The sequence below is a fragment of the Sinohyriopsis cumingii genome, chromosome 5 (genome assembly GCF_028554795.1).
Source record: "Sinohyriopsis cumingii isolate HCF-2022 chromosome 5, ASM2855479v2, whole genome shotgun sequence".
NCBI classification, from domain to species: Eukaryota; Metazoa; Mollusca; class Bivalvia; order Unionida; family Unionidae; genus Sinohyriopsis; species Sinohyriopsis cumingii.
This window is the reverse complement of record NC_142965.1, coordinates 12,185,046-12,204,137: the sequence shown is the minus strand read 5'-3', so window position 1 is coordinate 12,204,137 and position 19,092 is coordinate 12,185,046. Positions and strand designations below refer to the sequence as shown.

The following is a 19,092-nucleotide window of genomic DNA, read 5'->3' as shown; positions in this document are numbered from 1 at the left end:
GAACATAGCTGGATACAAGGTGACCTTCTATGGGTCATTCTGTACTTTACATAAACTTCATCTTCGTGTTTGAACATACCTGGGTACAAGGTGACCTTTTTTGTGTCATGTTATGGTTCCCATAAACTTCATTGTCATGTTTGAACATACCTCAGTATAAGGTGACCTTACTTGTATGGGTCAATCATTCTATGGCTCCCACAAACTTTGTTATAAAGTGGGAGGATTTACTTGCAATTTACAACTAAGATATTATTATTTTGCAGTTCCAATTAAGATATTATTATTTTGCAGTTCCATGTACCGTATATTCTTGCTTACAAGTCAAGTTCCATGTACAGTATATTCTTGCTTACAAGTTAAGTTCCATGTACAGGATATTCTTGCTTACAAGTCAAGTTCCATGTACAGTATATTCATGCTTACAAGTCAAGTTCCATGTACAGTATATTCTTGCTTACAAGTCATGTTCATCTGCAGACAATGCTGTTCAAAGGGAGATAGGGTCTTTTTTGTTTGTTCCAGTGGTTACTCCTTACAAGCTGCACTGACCCAAATACATTTGGATCTCCCTTATAAGTGAATATATACGGTACACTGATGAAACTAATATGGGCATTTTTATGACAGTGCAGGCCTTCATAAAATTATGAAAACTCAGATTAATACAAAGACCTGTGTATTCCATCTTTTCTCATTATAATATGATATCAGCACTAATTACATATACTTAAATCGATCATGTATTTATATTTGTATGTAATCAATGATAGACAAATATTTTTAGAACTTCTTTGCAATAGGAGAGACAGTTTTTAATAAGCTTCCAGCTTTCTGCTGAATCCCCAGATATAGCATTGATTTGAATTAGATGTGAAGATGTTTTCTTGAATAAATATTTTAATTTGAAACTAAAGATGACACATTACAAGCGGGATCAATGCTGGCCATTCCAACCAACTTTAGTGACTCCTGTGTGTCTCACACAACAGTGTCATAGTCAATCTCTGTACAAGAAATTATCATGAATCTGTACACTTACTCATTCAGTAATAGAAATTAAAGACACACTGATGCTCTTCAGCCATACTACTCAGTGTCCCAATCCGAAAATATAATGCTTTATCTGATTGGCTGAATATTAGTGAAAACAATCAACACTTAAATAACTAGCTTGAATATTTCTCAGGTATGTTCCATGTGACTTGATTTTATATATATATATATGAATATGTAAAACGCGAGCGAAGTCATCTTGTCATATGATCATATCTTTTAAGCGCAAGGTTTCCACTTTAAATACAATAGGTGGTGTAAAATAAAGCATACATGCACTGATTGACAAAGGGTATTAGCCATCCTTTTTTGGTGGGAATGTAGTATTAGGACTCGGTGGTTTTAAACTAAGTAACATAAATGAGCGAAAACCGACAAGTTTTGTACAGTTCAAAATGTAATTTTTGTCCCAGTAATGCAGGGGTCTCAAACTTAAATCACCACAAGGGCCACATGAGGGTTAGTACATTATCCCAAGGACCACAGCAGTGAAGAAAAAATGTGCATTATTAATTATTGTACAGATTTCGGGTGTTGTTGTGGGCCACAGGAAATAACTTCACGGGATGCGTTTGGGACCCCTAACTTACTGTATGGTGAATGAAATCCTAAAAAGAGTAGAAGTACCAAGTAATACAAATGAGATTCATTGGTATTCAGAATGATGTTCACTATATTTTGCTGATGTGCAAATAGTCTTGATGTATCACAATGATATAATCCAAAATGTCTTTAAATGAATTCACTGTAATTCCAAAACAGCTACTATATCCTAAAGTCTGAGCACTTTTTGCAATTCCAATGAATAAATTAAGTAAATCCTCGCAAATGATCACAACTAAATTATTCTACTACAACTGATATTTATGCTAGGAATAACTAATTTTCAGTGAATCATCACTTCTGTAAAAACAAATAAGATGTAATACAGAAATCAATATTCATTCTTGATCATTTCAACTCATAAACAAGATCAAGTACTTAAGCAGATTGGTTGTTGTGGGGTTTAACGCCATTTTTCAGCACACAATGGGCTATGCGTGGCAGCCAGTATTAGTGGAGGAGGAAGAACCACCGACCCACGAGAAGCTACTGGCAAGCTTTCTCACATACCCACATTGGCCGAATCCTAGACTCGAACCCACGCAGACAAAGGTGAGATGGCAGTGATCCGTAACTGAGAGCACTTTAGACCACTCGGCCACTCAGGGCCCCCTTAAGCAGATTGGCAATCTGGAATTAGGTGAGCCTGGTTTTTCAAGAAAACCCATGACCTGAAGTCAAGTCTTAGGTTTACTTCAACAAGAGTACATCTCACTATTTTGAAACTGTAATGTGTTGACTAAAATGACCTCATCGTAAAGTACAAACCCACAATCATAAAGAAAATTAGTAATTAATATGTTATCCACTAAATGACCCTACAATCAATAATAATTAAAATAACAAATAATATATATAGGCATAACAGTGGATATCATATCAGTACAGTATTGGCCATCCTTTTTTGTGTGTGTTGTAGGAATGTAGACCCCATCACAGTACACCATGTTAATGGAAAAGGTGACAAATAAGATCATTCTAGGGATTTCAGTTAACTGGAGTACGTATGGATACAGCTATTGGAATAATTTAATGCCAAATATATATCTTTGAAATTGAAAGAATATGGTATGTCGGGGGTATGGGAAAGGCAATATTTCCATTTTCTATTTTATTGTGTTTTGACTTTGGCTTAAGTATGGTATATTTATCAGTGAGCATAAAAATGGGCTCACCCACTCTCATGCAAAAGCAAATGAACCACACTCACTTAGAATAAAATCCTTTCATTTGATAATTTGTCAGAGTTGCAAAGTGTCAGAGTAAAGGTCTGATGTTAATATTTATTATTATTTACTCACAAGCATTATGCAGTGCAGTACACAAATATAAGCAAAATTCGGACAACATAATACACTACTGTTCGATGCTTTTAGAGAAGATCCATCACGAGTTTCAAATGGACTATCTTGTAGATGTTTTGCAGTCCTTTTCATTGCTGGGTCCTTTTTTTATACAATCACTACCCAAATGTGATAACTTTACACATTATATTTCATAAATTAGAGAAAATGATTTCTTGTGTACAAAGAAAGACTGAAATTTTAGTGGCATACTAAAGAGTTTTTTGCTTGTTAGTGTTTATTATCATTGTATTTTCAGTGCAATCCTTTTTGTTTTATTCCAGTGGTTTCGACTGGCAGTTTCAACTGATGAAAGTGTGCCAGATTATTTGGAGAACCTGTTCAAAACTATTGATCCTATCTATGAGTTTCACTGTGGCTTTCTTAAGGAAGTGGAGCAAAGGCTGTCCATGTGGTATGAGTTATTTAAGGATAAAATCTTTTCTCATCCGCTCATTAAAACAGTTACACATCTTGATCAAGCTAATTAAATGTACTGGATGTGTTTCTAACCACACATACATGATGATACTAAATTCAAATGCAATTTTATTGAAAAATTTTTTTCACTGTTTAGAATGTTTTAAAGACTTTTGTAGACAAAAATCGGGTTGGTTCAAATTATCATTAAGCATGATTATTTCTGAAACAACTTGAAACACAAAACATTGCCTTTTAGAGTGTACCAAACAGGTTATCAGGAACCATATATAATCTACATTGTCCCAAAATATTGACATATCTTCATTACTAATAATGTAACCTCACTATAGCACGCTCTATTATTGCATGAATTTGTATATAACACAACATTTTTTATATTTCTTCTTTTGTGAAAAAATTAATTTCTTTTTTTCAAAGTATGAAAACTAATGTGCAAAAAGTTAATTATCATTTTTGGGGAAGAGATCGTTTATGAATTCTGATATAATGTGATCGTAGTATGATTTATGAGATATCAATAATTTCACCAATTTCTTGAAGAAGTGCAAAGTTTTATACCATAAAAAAGACAAAGTTTGATTTAAGAATTTGGTAAGATGTGACACATTCTTAAAGACAAAATTTTCTTTTGATTGCATTAGTTTCTATGTCAATATTTGTTTCATATGTATTAGTAGTCGATGGCGGCCTTTTCATCTTAGCTTAGTTTTGAAAAAAGCCAGCACATTAAAAAGCTGATTGTGTTAATCTTATTATTATTGAACTATGAAGAATAAAACTCAGTAAGTCTTTTCCCTTTTTATTCAATACAATCTATGCAAAATTTTTGCTTTAAAAAAAGAAAAGATTCTCATCCCAATTTATAATCAAATAATGTCAGTAATTGGTAATCATCATTGTTAATCTTGCTACTAAAGGTTGTTAAAATCACGAGTCAATGATGTATAAAATAAAGCCAAAAACAAATGAGAAAGTCATCAACATGGGAATGTATCTTTGTGATGTTATCAACCATCATGTTGTTCCTTAGCAAGTAATTTTGCTGTAGTTGTTCAAGCAAATAGGTGTCAGAGTGTTAATGAGTATTTACAAATGATAATACGATACAGAAACAAGATGCTTGAAGCCCTGGGCAGGATTAAGTTTTTGATTTAAACAAATGAAACTAGCTTCAAGATTTAGTGTTCTAGAGTCAAGCTTCTTAACCAATTGTATAAATCAGTTAATTTACTTACCATTTTATGGGGAAACGATAGATAATTGATCCTCATCCATTATAGATACCAATTGAAACGAGTTTATGGACCAAATTGTCAGCAGTTTTGGTCATTGCCACACAAATGTAAAACAACTCCCACCCCATATCATCTTGACCATTTTTATTTTATAGCTTCAAATCATTCACATATACACAAGAAACTGTCTTTCTAGTGTCATCACTGGTTGGAACAAGACCATTTAAGTTATAGGGGTGGAGAGAATGGCCAGTACAGACCTGCCAGCATTTATGATTTTGCTGTATTATGGAAATGACACTTAAAATATGAACTCGTGGAATAAAAGCACAAATTATGGAGATGCGTTTGTTTGTGGTAAAATCCAGATACTGGCTTGTCCGTGTTTGATTCGGATCTGGGTTTCCTATTAGATTCAGATGATTTGGTCAGGGAACCAGACTGACCTTACCAGAGTACTGCAGACACTTTCAGCCGTGTGTATTTTGTGATGCAAAATGTCTGAATGATCATGCTGTTGCTTTTTTTTTTTTAAGGTGGCATCCAACAAGCAACATTTTGGTACGAAAGTGACAATAAACCTCTTTAAAAAAAGTTTTAATTGTACAGAATAGTAAAGGGACTATTCCGATTCTTAGGGGAAAAGTCATAAAGGGCAACAATTGGGTTTAGTGGAAATCATATGTTGATTTGAGTAGGTCACATGGTGGGAAGATTATTGCTGTTGCCATGGTGATTTTTTTTAAAGGATTGCATCAGATTGAGCGATATCAAGAAGCTGTTGATCTCCATCGGGTTTGAAAATGCAGTTTGTGAAACTACAGTAGGTAATTAAGGTTCAAGTTAACTTTACAAACATTTGAGTTGAACACAATGTTTACCATCGCTGCATCAATCTTGAATCACATTTCTGGACTTTTAAATGCATGTTTTCCAGCTTGACAATAGCAGTACATATTTTGTTACACTTTTACTGAAAACTGGTCCAACAGAGGAAAAAATTGACTGCCTTGCTGAGAAGGTCTTGTTAGGGTTGACAGGTCTGCTAATATAATCAAACATTCTGCCCCTTGCTGCTCTGCAGTGAAGTGAAGTCATAGTTGTAAAATTAGTGTGTCAGTGAATACTGGGTTTGTTTTATTTTTGTACTGTTCTTCAGAGCATGATTTGTTATATTTTAAGGAACTCTTCTAAGCCATACAGTTGAGTAGTTTACCCCCAAACTGGGTTCAGGCAATTTACATGTACACACACCTGTTGAATCCTGTTGCAAGAGCATTACTAGGTCAATACCTTGGACCTATTTCAGCTGGAAGTACATGTACTATTCAAGCCTAATGACATGTTTCATTTTAAAAACTCAGTGTTTGAATTATAAATTTTACTATTAGAAATCAGACCCTTTGGACACATCCAGTAAAGATGTCGAAAGAAACACCCATTTCATAAATTTGGGTGAATGTTTTAGCAAGAAATTAAATGGATTTTAATGGACCAAGCAAAACATTTTTATTATATTATGGAAATTATGCTTCATTATGCACATAATTGAGGAAATTGCTGTTATGGATAAAACTGGTGAGTGCATGTACACAACTATACATAAAAATAAATATTAAACAGCAACTGTTTTATATACTGGTTTAATATATAACAAGTTGATTTTTTATTATGCATTAATTTAACACTGTAACTGTGCCATTGAAGAACATATTTGCACCTGCTTTTATTCCCTCGCCCTTTTTTTGCATGCATCAATAATTTTCTTCAGCTAACTGACTTGGTTGGTTATAGCACAGTTCGGTACATAGCATGGTCCTGTCTTATGTTTGCTGAACCCAAACCATCATGTTATAGTGTGTCCACACCATAGCAACAGCTTGTAATCACTTAAGGCAAATGAGGAAATATTCAGCACGTTCTTAAAAATTCATAATAGGAAATAAGGTATTTATCTTGTATCTTTGTGTCTTTTCACATTTTTCTGGTACAATGCTTGATGCTTATTTGTATGCACCCCACATTATCTAACCTAAAATTTACTTACCCCTTTCTTTCTGCACCATTTCTGTATCTTATTTGTTAGAATGTAGCAGTGTGTTTCTGCTGTCAGTGCCAGTTAATTACTATCTGATACTGTTACAATACTGTATACACAATTTTCTTGAAATGTATTGCATTAGCTATTATCAGATTTGGCATTTATCACTTTATTTCTTTCATTTCTGACTTGGAATCATCCAGGTAAAGATAATTGCTAATGAGGAGAAAGGTCAAAGTAAACTTATGCTTTTTGCTTAATCTTTTGTATCTCTTGATGACCTATTTTTTGTACTTTTTATTATGATAATACTGTTTAGACCAAATTATTTGAAACAATCTAATGTTAGAAAAAAATGGCTGGCATGTGAAGATGACCTGATTAAATTTTCACACACCATTTAATTGAATTTTCAAGAGTATTTTTTTTTTCGGGGGGGGGGGAGGGATTGTTTTGTTTGGTTTTTTAAAATTCTAATAGGTAGATTTTCTCCTGCAGTTGAAGCATGCATATTTTATTGTAGTTTTTGCTTCCAGGGAGGGGAAGTCTAATGCCCACTTGAATGGGGATTACCAGAAAATAGGGGATATCATGGTCAGCAGTTTCCTTAGGGTTCTTGAGGTAAGATATTTTTATCATTATAAAAGGAATAATTTTTTCTGATGATTAACATTTAATATAAGTACATTAAAGACTATCTACAGCAATAAGATTAAGAAGTTCCTTACCAATAGACATGCCATGACAGAAGACTTGGACTTGTCTGGTCAGGATTTTAACCTGCAAGCCTCTAACTGTAATTTCTCAATGTATTTTGATTAAACTTGTTATGTAGGCTTATTGCGGGCCACTTTTATTATGGGAGATGCTTGTTGCTTAATCTGGTATTTGCGTGGTAGAATTTTCTGACACCTTCAAGGTTGCAGAATGAATATTCGGATCAAAATTGGAACAATCTGGTTATGTCATCAAGATTGCAAAGGGTTTAATAATGAGCATCATCAGGGAAAATAAGAAGACAGGGTTTGTTATAACTTCTGGAATGTGAATCTGATAAAAGTACTTTTTACAACCATGACAGTAATTATTCATTTATTTCCAGCATTATATGAATTACTTTGAAAGACAAGAAGATATTCTTTTGGAGTTGGAGCAAGCCCTTAAGAACAACAAAGAGTTTGAACAAATCTACAAGGATTTTGAAACCAAGAAAGTTTGCTATCTCCCATTGAACACCTTCCTTCTCAAACCCTGCCAGCGGCTGTTGCATCTCAAGCTATTATTGGAAAGTAAGGATTGTTTTCATTTCCCAGAGGAAACCTTAAATACTTTTCTGCAAACTGAAGAACACAGCAGATTCAGAAACTACTTACATTGTTGCATAAAATAGCAGCCATTGTAATATTATTTTAAAAATGTAACATTTACTTGTAATTATCAGCCATTCCAGTGTGGGAGGTCACAAGTTCAAACCGCAGCCGAGTCATACCAAAGACTTATAAAAATGGTGACAACAGCTGCCTCACTTGGCACTCAGCATTAAGAGGTTAGTGTTAGGACTGGTCGGCCTAGTGTCAGGATAATGTGACTGGGTGGGACATCATGCTACATTTCTGCGGCATGATGCCCCAGTGCTAGACATCACTATAAACTGTCACACTGCAGACATAGCAATATGACTGAATTTTTTTTAAAGCTATGTTAAAAATTCAAAACATACACTTGTATTGATCATTGTCTTAAATTTGAGGCACATCTTTCACAACAATATGTGTCCATGCAAGACTTGTTTTTTAAAATAGTTAAATGAAAAATTTGCAGACTATTGCAGAAATAGGTTCTTAAATATTGGTGTTTAGTTTTGCTAATGTTTTGTATTGACTGAAATAAGAAGAGTGAAAAAAAAATTTTGGATTATGTGCTTACTTTTAAAAAGACAGCAAAATGGTTAACAATAAATATTCATCTGTATGAACAGTAGGACTCATCAAGTATACAGATTTAAGTAGACAAAAATATTTTTCACACAAAAAAATACTCAAAAAAAGAATTACCCATGATACAGTGTAGTTTAATTTTGTGAAACTGAGTTGAAATTTTACTTAAATTTTCAACACAACTAATGCCACTGAATTTTGATTAAAAATTAACGATAATACTTCTTTACTGTTTCCTTTATTATCAGAATTGTTTCCTTATTAAAATTAGTAAGGATACCCATATCATTTCTGATTAAGAAATGAATGAAAAATTACCAAAGACACTATTTGGAGTTCACACTCATTCACCTCTTAAACAAGGAGAAGCTGTCAGTCCCAACTTGAAGTATAACATGGTCATAGTCTTGTTTGTATGTAATTCAGTAAAGTAAGCTTGGCATCAAAAACTCTGTAGAGAGTATAACTTTTATTTTCCCCATGGTTAGGGTGGTATGGGTCAGGGAATCATCCCATTAAACACTATTCATTATTTTGTAGTGTTGTGATAAATACTCAAAAAACCATATAGAAGTTAACCACTCGTATGTGTGTGTGTTTGTGTGTGACTTACATCTAATACAAACAGCATAGACCCTGATTTATGTGCACACTATGCAACAGTAGATCTAGGTCTGTACTGTTTGCACCTGGGTACAGATTAGAAGTGGTTGTTGTTGGATGGTTTTAATGGTACTTTTAACACATTATAGGCTGTATTGTGCTGCGGCTATGGGAGCTAAGTACCTTTCCCAAGGACATGCTGAGGCAAGTACCTGGTCTTACCAGGGCAGGTATTTTACCCACAACCCTTGGTATACAAATCTTACACTCTGCCTACTGAGCTTCTGCAACGTTCTTTTGTAAAACCAGATAAATATTATTAATTATCTTAAGGTGTATTGATTAAAGTGGAATCCTCTGTCTTCTTTTCATTCTTTTTTCTTTCTTTTTTCAGGAATAACCAAACACTATGCACCAACTCACCCAGACTATAATGACTGCAAGTGTAAGTTGTACAATCTATTAGTGGGCTATTGTCTGACCAATAATCCTGTTGTCTCTCCAGTAATCCTGTTGTTTGACCAATAATCCTGTTTTCTGTCCAATAATCATGTCATATTTCCATTGCTATTGAAGTTAGGAAACATTTGCACAATTTAAATTATTTGAAACACTCCAAACTAATCTACCAAACCAGGCTACTTAATCTTTGCATTTAGCACAGATCAAGAAAAGTGCAGTTTTCAGATCTATAGAAAACAATGGTTGCTCAAAATAAAGCACCTCAGTATTACATGGTCCTTCATATAATACAAACCCTGATATAATACAGACCCTGATATAACATGGTCCTGATATAATACAAACCCAGATGTAACAAAATTCCAGGTATAACACAAACCCTGATGTATTACAGTCTCTGATATAATACAAACCATGATATAACAGGGTCCTGGACAACACCAACCTTGATATAACATGAACCCTAATATAAAAGACATCCTGATATAACATAGGTAAGTTCATTGATCCGATTATATTTCTCCACATAATGTATGCAATGTAAGGCAGCCTTGCATATTACAATAACATTATTTTCTTTTAAAAACTGAAGGGTTTGAAATTGTCTTGAGGAAGATTGTGAGTTTCAATTTATTTCCTCTTGGAAATAACCTAAGGAATCAGAAAATAATTAGTATTAATTATTTTTTCAGCATGTTTAACCAAGCTTTCAGACTTGACACAAACATTCAGAGACCAAAGAAAGAGTTTGGTAAGTATATATGAAGTAACAAATGTGTTATATACATTGTGATGGTGGCAAATGGGATCCATTCATAGTGGATTTCCATCAGATTTCACAGTCAGAAATGTCTTCTTGACGACCACATACAGTCAAGCCTATTATTTACACTGCACATGAGCATCTGAAAAGGTTTTTGTGCAGTTGGTCACTTGAGCGGATTTGAATGTAATTGAATGCTTTGTTTGTTCAGGTCAGAAGCCATACTTCAAATTCGATATTTTTGACATTAGTCAGAAGCAAGGCATTTTTTGCAATGACTTTTCTTACTGCAGTGATGGGGGCATTGAAATTAGTTACAATTTTGAATCATCACAAAGCTAAGGCAATTCAATCTGTGATATGCACACTTATTTCTTTGACCTTTAGCTCAAGGTAACAGAAAATGTACATTAAGGTTTTGAACACAGATTTTTAATTTACTTATATTTCCTAAACCCCTGATATATTCTCATCATACATGGCATAAACAATATGAAGCTAAACTAAATTCACTGTATTACATGCTTGGTCACCCCTATAACCTTTAATCAAGGTCAGGTCACTCCTATAACCTGTTGTTAAGGTCACAGTCATAGAAGATTTTGCATTAAGACTTGTTTTTAAAAATTCAGTTTGCTGATATTTCTGAAACCCTATGTTGGATTTTCTTAAAACTTGGGATGAATCATTATGAAGTTAGGACAACTCATTCAGTGTCATGTAACCTTGACCCTTTGACCTTTGGGTAAAGGTCACAGGCATAGAAAATTTGTACTAAGGTTTGCTTAACTTGTTTTCATTTGCTTATAATTCCTAAATTCATTTGATGCATTTTGTTTATATTGGATGACTTGTCATCAAGGTAAGGCAATTCATTTAGTGATTTGTGCACTTGCCATTTCACTTTGGGCTTGAGGTAACAATCTGAGAAAATATGCATTAATGTTCTGGGCATGGTTGTTCATTTGCTTATATTTCCTAAACCTCTTGATGGTTTTTCTTCATAAACGAGAGGAATCATTATGAAACTAAGATGGTTCATTTTTTTGGATGTGCAATCTTGCCCCTTTGATTTTGTGTCAAGATTAGTCATAGAAAGTTTCCTGAAAGTGGGTTACATTTTTGTCATTTCCTTAGGATTTTGTTTATATTTTGGATTAATCATTGTGAAACAGTGACAATCAATTCTCCCCTATTGGGTCTGGGGTTAAAGTCACAAGTTTCACACTGATGTTATTAGCATGCAGTCCCAGGCCTTCTTGTTGCAGAATTTATGATAATGTCCCAGATTCACCATAATGACTGAAATTTCAGAGATGTCAGTAATGATTTACAAGATATATAAAAAATCTGTGCGCTGTCAGTATATTGTTTACTTGCTGACTGTTGATATAATGATCATGCCTTTCGTTATACACTTATATTTATTATATTTTGGGAAAATTGAAGTTATATGACATTTTCTTTTTCATCGTTCAGTTGTCATAATTATTGCATTATTATTTTAGTAAGGAAGGATATATACAGTATTCTATAATTACATGGTATAATATGCTGTAAGTAACAAGAAATTCAGAAATGAAACCAGACCACCTTGGGGTGCTTTTCACTTATGCTATTATTATTCATGGCACGGCACAATAGATCTTAAATCTAAAATGGCTTCATAAAGATTTATCAGTTGGGTGATTTGATTTCATTTATTTTTAATGTCATATTTCAGTAGCAGTGCAACAGATATTACATTATTACAAACATTTTTTTAAAAATTGTGAAGTAAAATATTAGTATATAGCATTGTTTTTAAAAGATGACTTGGCTGATGGATTGATTTATTGATTGATTGCAGGAAAATCTTCAGAAGCTGATAGAACTGCAGAGAGATTTAGTTGGCCTGGATACACTGGTGCATCCTGACAGGGTAAGACGTGGGCTACAATCTAAGAAAGAGTTATAGGGAGATTTAGTTACTGGTACATCCTGACAGGGTAAGAGATGGGCTACCATGTAAGATAGAGTTACAGAGACATAATAGTTGACCCGAATACACTGGTTATAGATTTACAAAGAGACACTGTGCTAGCACATTAGATCTGCGGTTTAGTCCCTAATTTCTGTAGAAATAATTTTTCAGCACATCATGTGACAGCTGAGATCTGGAGCTGCTATTTGTATTTGGGTATCAATTATACTGTAATTTGGAACATGATGTGGCTTTTGTTACTGTCTTATGACCCAGTACACACACACAAACATATAAATGTGTGTGCATGTACACACACACATACAAACACAAAAGTTAAGGGGTTGCAAAAAACTAACTTTATGTAGATGCCAACAATGACAGACAACATAACCTGACAAAAGCAGTATATGATATATTGTTACATCTTACTGAAAACTAGTCTAGCTTATGGACTACAATCAACTGCCTTACTGAGAAGGTCTTGTTAGGGTTGGCAGTTCTGACATATTGTGTATGTTTACCCTGATTGGAAACCAGATAACATATTGTATACATGTTTTACCCTGATTGGAAACCAAATAACATATACATGTGGTACCCTGATTGGAAACCAAAATAACATATTGTATGCATGTTGTACCCTGATTGGAAAACAAAAAACATATTGTATACCAGTTTGACCCTGACTGGAAACCAAATAACATATTGTATACAAGTTTGACCCCGATTGCAAACCAAATAACATTTTGTATACAAGTTTGACCCTGATTGCAAACCAAATAACATGTTGTATACAAGTTTGACCCTGATTGCAAACCAGATAACATAGTGTATACAAGTTTGACCCTGATTGCAAACCAAATAACATATTGTATACAAGTTTTACCCTGATTGGAAACCAAATAACATATACATGTGGTACCCTGATTGGAAACCAAAATAACATATTGTATGCATGTTGTACCCTGATTGGAAAACAAAAAACATATTGTATACCAGTTTGACCCTGACTGGAAACCAAATAACATATTGTATACAAGTTTGACCCCGATTGCAAACCAAATAACATTTTGTATACAAGTTTGACCCTGATTGCAAACCAAATAACATGTTGTATACAAGTTTGACCCTGATTGCAAACCAGATAACATAGTGTATACAAGTTTGACCCTGATTGCAAACCAAATAACATATTGTATACAAGTTTGACCCCGATTGCAAACCAAATAACATATTGTATACAAGTTTGACCCTGATAGCAAACCAAATAACATGTTGTATACAAGTTTGACCCTGATTGCAAACCAAATAACATATTGTATATAAGTTTTCATACCCTCAGATTTTTCATACTCCACCAATCTATCAACATTCAGATTAAGCCAACATTATTAAAAATAAAAAGTAAAAACTTTCAGTGACTTCTTTTTAAACTCTGAAGAAAATTTGACTCAGCTTAACAGAAGGCATCCTGACACAAAAGCCTTTCAAGCCACCATTACTAAAACTAGACAAAGCTTTTAATGACTTTTTCTCAGAAACCACAGAACACAATTAGACCAATTTTAGAGGAAGTATCCAGGCAAGAAGGCCTTTTATATATTTTTTTACAAATTATTTGATCCAACAACAAATATGGCCACAGTTACTAAAAATAGAAAAACCTTCATTCAACTTCTCAAACATGACTCTTGAGAATTAGACTAATCAAGAGAACATCCTGGCATGGAGGTTTACAAGTTTTTACAGTGATGCTGACTACATTAAATATGGTTGTGTTCCTAATAAGAATTGCAAATGACATCTTTAATACTGTTGGTAGAATCTGAATTTGACAGAAAGCAGTCTGGCATTAAGGCCTTTCAAGTTGGCACAAATGATTTTGATCTGTCATCAGATGTTGCTAAAATTAAGAAAGCTTTCAGTGTTGGCACAAATGATTTTGATCTGTCATCAGATGTTGCTAAAAGTAAGAAAGCTTTCAATGTTGGCACAAATGATTTTGATCTCCATCTGATGTTGCTAAAAGTAAGAAAGCTTTCAGTGTTGGCAAACATCTTGCTAACCCTGATTTCTTGGCCAACTGCCTTTGCATTTGGCTTTAAGATAGGTGTTGGTCAGTTAAAAGCTGCATTGATTTTTGCAAGGTACAATCATTGCATCAAACTTGAACAGTTTTGTCAGTTTTGTTATAATCATATCTTTAGGTTGGAAGTATTTTTATGGTCTTTCATTCTTTTTCAGGAGTTTATCAGAGAAGGTTGTTTGCAGAAGTTCTCAAGAAAAGGGTATCAGCAGAGAATGTTTTTTCTTGTACGTAAAATCAGAGAATGTTTTTCATTGTACATAAAATCAAACGTGAACAAGTTTAACCCAAACAATTTTATGTTGATTGTACTAATAGAATATTGGAATAAGTTGAATAATAGCCACAAACATCTATCAACTTTTTATGTTATTTCAAGATTTCCATGAGAGATGGATTTTCATGGAATTACACAGCATCAAGTGATGTTTTATTTCAGCATGTCAAATGGCAAGTTATTGCTGCCTTTTGTTTGATGTCATAACGTTAAGTTCCTAGCATGATTCAATTATAATGGCATATGTACAATTTCTGAAGTATATTGGTTTTTTTTCTCCCTCTAAATCATATAATAAAACATTTATAGACCTTTGTTTTGATTAATAATATGAAGTTTTACAAACCATTAGACCAAATCAGCTGAACTTCGTGTTATATTCACCTCACATCTTATTATGTAGCAAGCATCAACTATTTCATGTTAAAATGAAAATGAGTTTGAGATTCTAGTTATCCAGTGACATTAAGGGCTTCATGTTTCATGTGTAATGACCATGAATTTGAGATACTATTTATTTGGCTGATGTGGCTGTATAGTATTACACAATGTGTTGTGTCTAGGTGTGACTGTGTGACATGATTTTTATGATATTACACAGTGTGTTGTGTCTAGGTGTGACTGTGTGACATGATTTTTATGATACGACATCACGACACTAATGAATGTGAATGAGATTTTTCTAAAAATAGATATGGCCACCTTTGCGAAAAAGAGAAGAAAATATTTTTTTAAACAACTTTATCTAAAATGGAAATTTTCGCAGAATTGGGCCAAATTTGTCAGAATTCATCCTGGCATGAAGACATTTGAATTTTTAACTCTGTTAGCACTTGCTGGTGATGAGGTTTTCTTGCATCTGATTGACTCAGTTTTTGATTGGATTTAGCATGTAGCTTCAGCATCTCAGATGAGTTCAGTTATGAACAAAATCACATGTACTAATGATGTGATATTGCATCTAATAGGCTGAACTTGTGAACATTCTAGAGGCCACATTTCTGATCAGATTTGGATCAGAATTTGTTATTTAGGTGTATAACATTTAAGATGTTGGTGTAAGCTTATAATATTTAAGATGTTGGTGTAAACTTATAATATTTAAGATGTTGGTGTAAGCTTATAACATTTAAGATCTTGGTGTAAGCTTATAACATTTAAGATCTTGGTGTAAGCTTATAACATTTAAGACCTTGGTGTGTTCGACTTTGAGCAACATTCACAGAATTGAGGTGATGTTGCATCTGATTGACTGAGCTTGTGAACACAAGAGAGACCATATTTCTGATCAGATTTGGTATGTAAACTTGCATCATTAAGATTTCAAATGAGTTATATGTGTCATCCATGCATATTAATATGGGCTGAGGCTAATCAGATGATGGGAATCGAACCTGTGATTTTCTGGTCTTGAATCTAATGTCTTGGCAACTGAACAAGTCTTGAGTAGGATTCATAATATGTGAATTTGCATTCACAGTTTGAGATGTTGACTACTCAGGTGAGCCATGTCAGGTCTGCTTGGGCCTCATGTTTCTTTTTTGATTTCTGTCAAAGATTGTTAGAAATGTGTTTTCACTGGTTAACATGAAATCACATGAGTTGCAGTAGATCACCACATTGCACCATAGTGACATATACTTGATTCCTTGATATAATTTAGTGGCATCAAATAACAGAAGTGACATTTTCACTATTCTAAAACATGTCATGCTTAATTTTTTTGCACTGAATCATGTAATAAAACAATTATAAGCCTCTTTTTTGTGAAATTGAAGTTGACTGCTGCCTTAAATGGGAAAGTATGCAGTTTTCTGGTTCATAAAACTTAATATTCATGGAATCAAAAGGTCAGTATTTGTATAATAATTGATACCATGTTCTGCATGGCTTGAATGTTAGCATACTGTATTCTTTGAGATGAAGGGAAATGGAGAACCAAGTAGAAACCTCATGAATGCAGATCACTTAACCTTCATGTTAAAAACAATGCTTTCCCCTCATAGCCTTACAAGATTCTTAAGGTGTTATGTTGAATTTCAACCTTATAAATGGCTAACATTTACATTCTGTATTTGCATTCACCTTACTTAAAGAACCCAGAAGGACTTGCAGTGCTGTTGATTACGAGTGGTTTCATTAGATCTTCCATCCAAATTCAATTGTATGAGATTTAAATTGGTTTCTTGCAGTTAAAATAAAGAGATATTATAAAGTATGTAAGATCATAACAGTATTTTGGATTTTTTAGATTAATCTGACAGTTTTGGTGGGGAATTATTATGCTGGATGAACAGCACTAGAATTTATGATAATTTGTCGTTTTTGTTTCAGTTCTCCGATATGCTAGTCTATACCAGTAGAACTGCCACGCCCCTGTTGCAGTTTAAGGTTCATGGGCAGCTTCCACTGCGTGGAATGATTGTGAGTGACCTCATTTGTTTTTGTAATTTGTGCAACCTGGTCGCACATTGCCAGACTTTTAACCAGATGAATGGAAAAATACAATTGGAAAATAGCACAGTTTCCAAATTAAGCATATTAATTTTTCCAAAGGAGCAAATTTAATATCCATATACAGTATATATTTTCTCCAGATCTTACTCGAAGATGTTAATTTCACATTGTAGCTAATGCAGATTCTGACAACCCTTATTAGAAGCAGATAACTGATGTGATTTATACCATATTTCAACAAACTGCATCGTATATTTTTGTCGTCTTTTTTACAAGTTCTGCATGTACCTTGTGATGTTTTGAAATAATGCATATCACATATATAAAATGGCACTTTTTTTTAGATGTCATGTTAACTATACAGTATGATAAAAATTAGTATCATGTACAGTAATTCTTTTTGTTTGATATTGTTTTGCTTTACATACCATAGTATATTTCTTTATATCTACAGGTGGAGGAATCGGACCATGCAAAGATGGCAGTTGCCAATAGTTTTGCTATATATGGAGGCAATAAATGTATTCTTGTGGCAGCAAGGTAATGGAAATAAAACATATGGATTAATACTGCTAGTGTGTTCTTGTGGCAGCAAGGTAATGGAATAAAACAGATTAATACTGCTAGTGTGTTCTTGTGGCAGCAAGGTAATGGAATAAAACAGATTAATACTGCTAGTGTGTTCTTGTGGCAGCAAGGTAATGGAATAAAACATAAAGATTGATACTGCTGGTGTGTTCTTGAGGCAGCAAGTTAAAGGAATAAAAAAATGTGTAGATTAATAATGCTTGTTTATTCTTCTGGCTGCAAGGTATTTAAATAAAACATGCAGATTAGTGTAACTAGGTTTTTAAGAAAAAATTAAAGTTTAAATTTGTAGCTAGGTTTTTTTGTTGTTGTGTGGATTATACTAACAACGTATAGGAATTACTCAGATACTAATATTGTGTGGTCTCTAAGGTGGAACCTGAAAGCAAAGCACCACTAAAGTGGAATCTGAAAGCAAAGCACCACTAAGGTGGAACCTGAAAGAAAAAACCACTAAGGTGGAACCTGAAAGCAAAGCACCACTTGCTGGAACTGTGAACTGAAGCCCAGTTTGCAGTGTTGACAGGAGAAACTATCCTTGTTCCTGCAGTTATCAGAGTACATTTCTTAAAATATCATTTTATTTCACATCTGGAATGTACTTTTCAAAATCAGAAGCAAAATTATTGGATCTATTTTGGTGAAACTCACTTTAATGTTATGCATGAAAGTAAAATTATGTGCAAACTTAGCAAATACTAACCTTTGCTCATCCAAAACCACTCATCAGTCAGAGCATAGATTACAAGCCATTTAGTTTTTCAATTAAATTCCTGTCATTCTAAACCAAGTTAGTTGAGAATTCTCCTTTAGTTATTGAATCCTTTTTCTTAAAAGCAGTTAAAAATATACTGAATAATCATTACATTACTTTCTATGTTATTATCTATAAAACATGTATCTACATCATCAGGAAATGTTTGGACGTGGCAGGTACTATATTTACACACCTATAAGTCAGTCCATTTCAGACCCATATATCGAAATCCCATAATGCATCAGCAGATCTGGGTCTATGCAGTTTGTTAAAAGTAATCAGTAGAATAAAAAACAAAACAAACCCTGATCTGCAATCGAAGTGAGTATATACAGTTGTTTTTAGTGTTTGGTTAAAGTTTCTGTGGTGAAAAAGTATATACATGAGTGACATGACTTTGTTTCCTTTAGATACTGAAACATAAATCCCTTATAAATAGTTTTTCAGTTATACAATTTTGCCAGTATTTAGTCA

General features: G+C 33.6%; 1 protein-coding gene across 4 annotated transcripts in view; it reads left to right on the top strand.

Annotated features, from left to right (window-relative positions):
* Nucleotides 1-19,092, top strand: part of LOC149798644 (FERM, ARHGEF and pleckstrin domain-containing protein 2-like) — a 290,202-nt gene that overhangs the window by 249,801 nt on the left and 21,309 nt on the right. For all 4 annotated transcript variants that reach the window (XR_016421008.1, XM_089957482.1, XM_089957479.1 and 1 more), the window contains 9 exons: nucleotides 3,287-3,417; nucleotides 7,259-7,343; nucleotides 7,825-8,011; nucleotides 9,657-9,707; nucleotides 10,417-10,475; nucleotides 12,337-12,408; nucleotides 14,698-14,766; nucleotides 17,151-17,240; nucleotides 17,728-17,813. Coding sequence is in view for 3 of the 4 variants with exons in the window: in XM_089957482.1 (XP_089813608.1) it covers nucleotides 3,287-3,417; nucleotides 7,259-7,343; nucleotides 7,825-8,011; nucleotides 9,657-9,707; nucleotides 10,417-10,475; nucleotides 12,337-12,408; nucleotides 14,698-14,766; nucleotides 17,151-17,240; nucleotides 17,728-17,813 (830 nt within the window). In the remaining variant the exon portion in view is untranslated. The remainder of the gene's footprint in view (nucleotides 1-3,286; nucleotides 3,418-7,258; nucleotides 7,344-7,824; nucleotides 8,012-9,656; nucleotides 9,708-10,416; nucleotides 10,476-12,336; nucleotides 12,409-14,697; nucleotides 14,767-17,150; nucleotides 17,241-17,727; nucleotides 17,814-19,092) is intronic.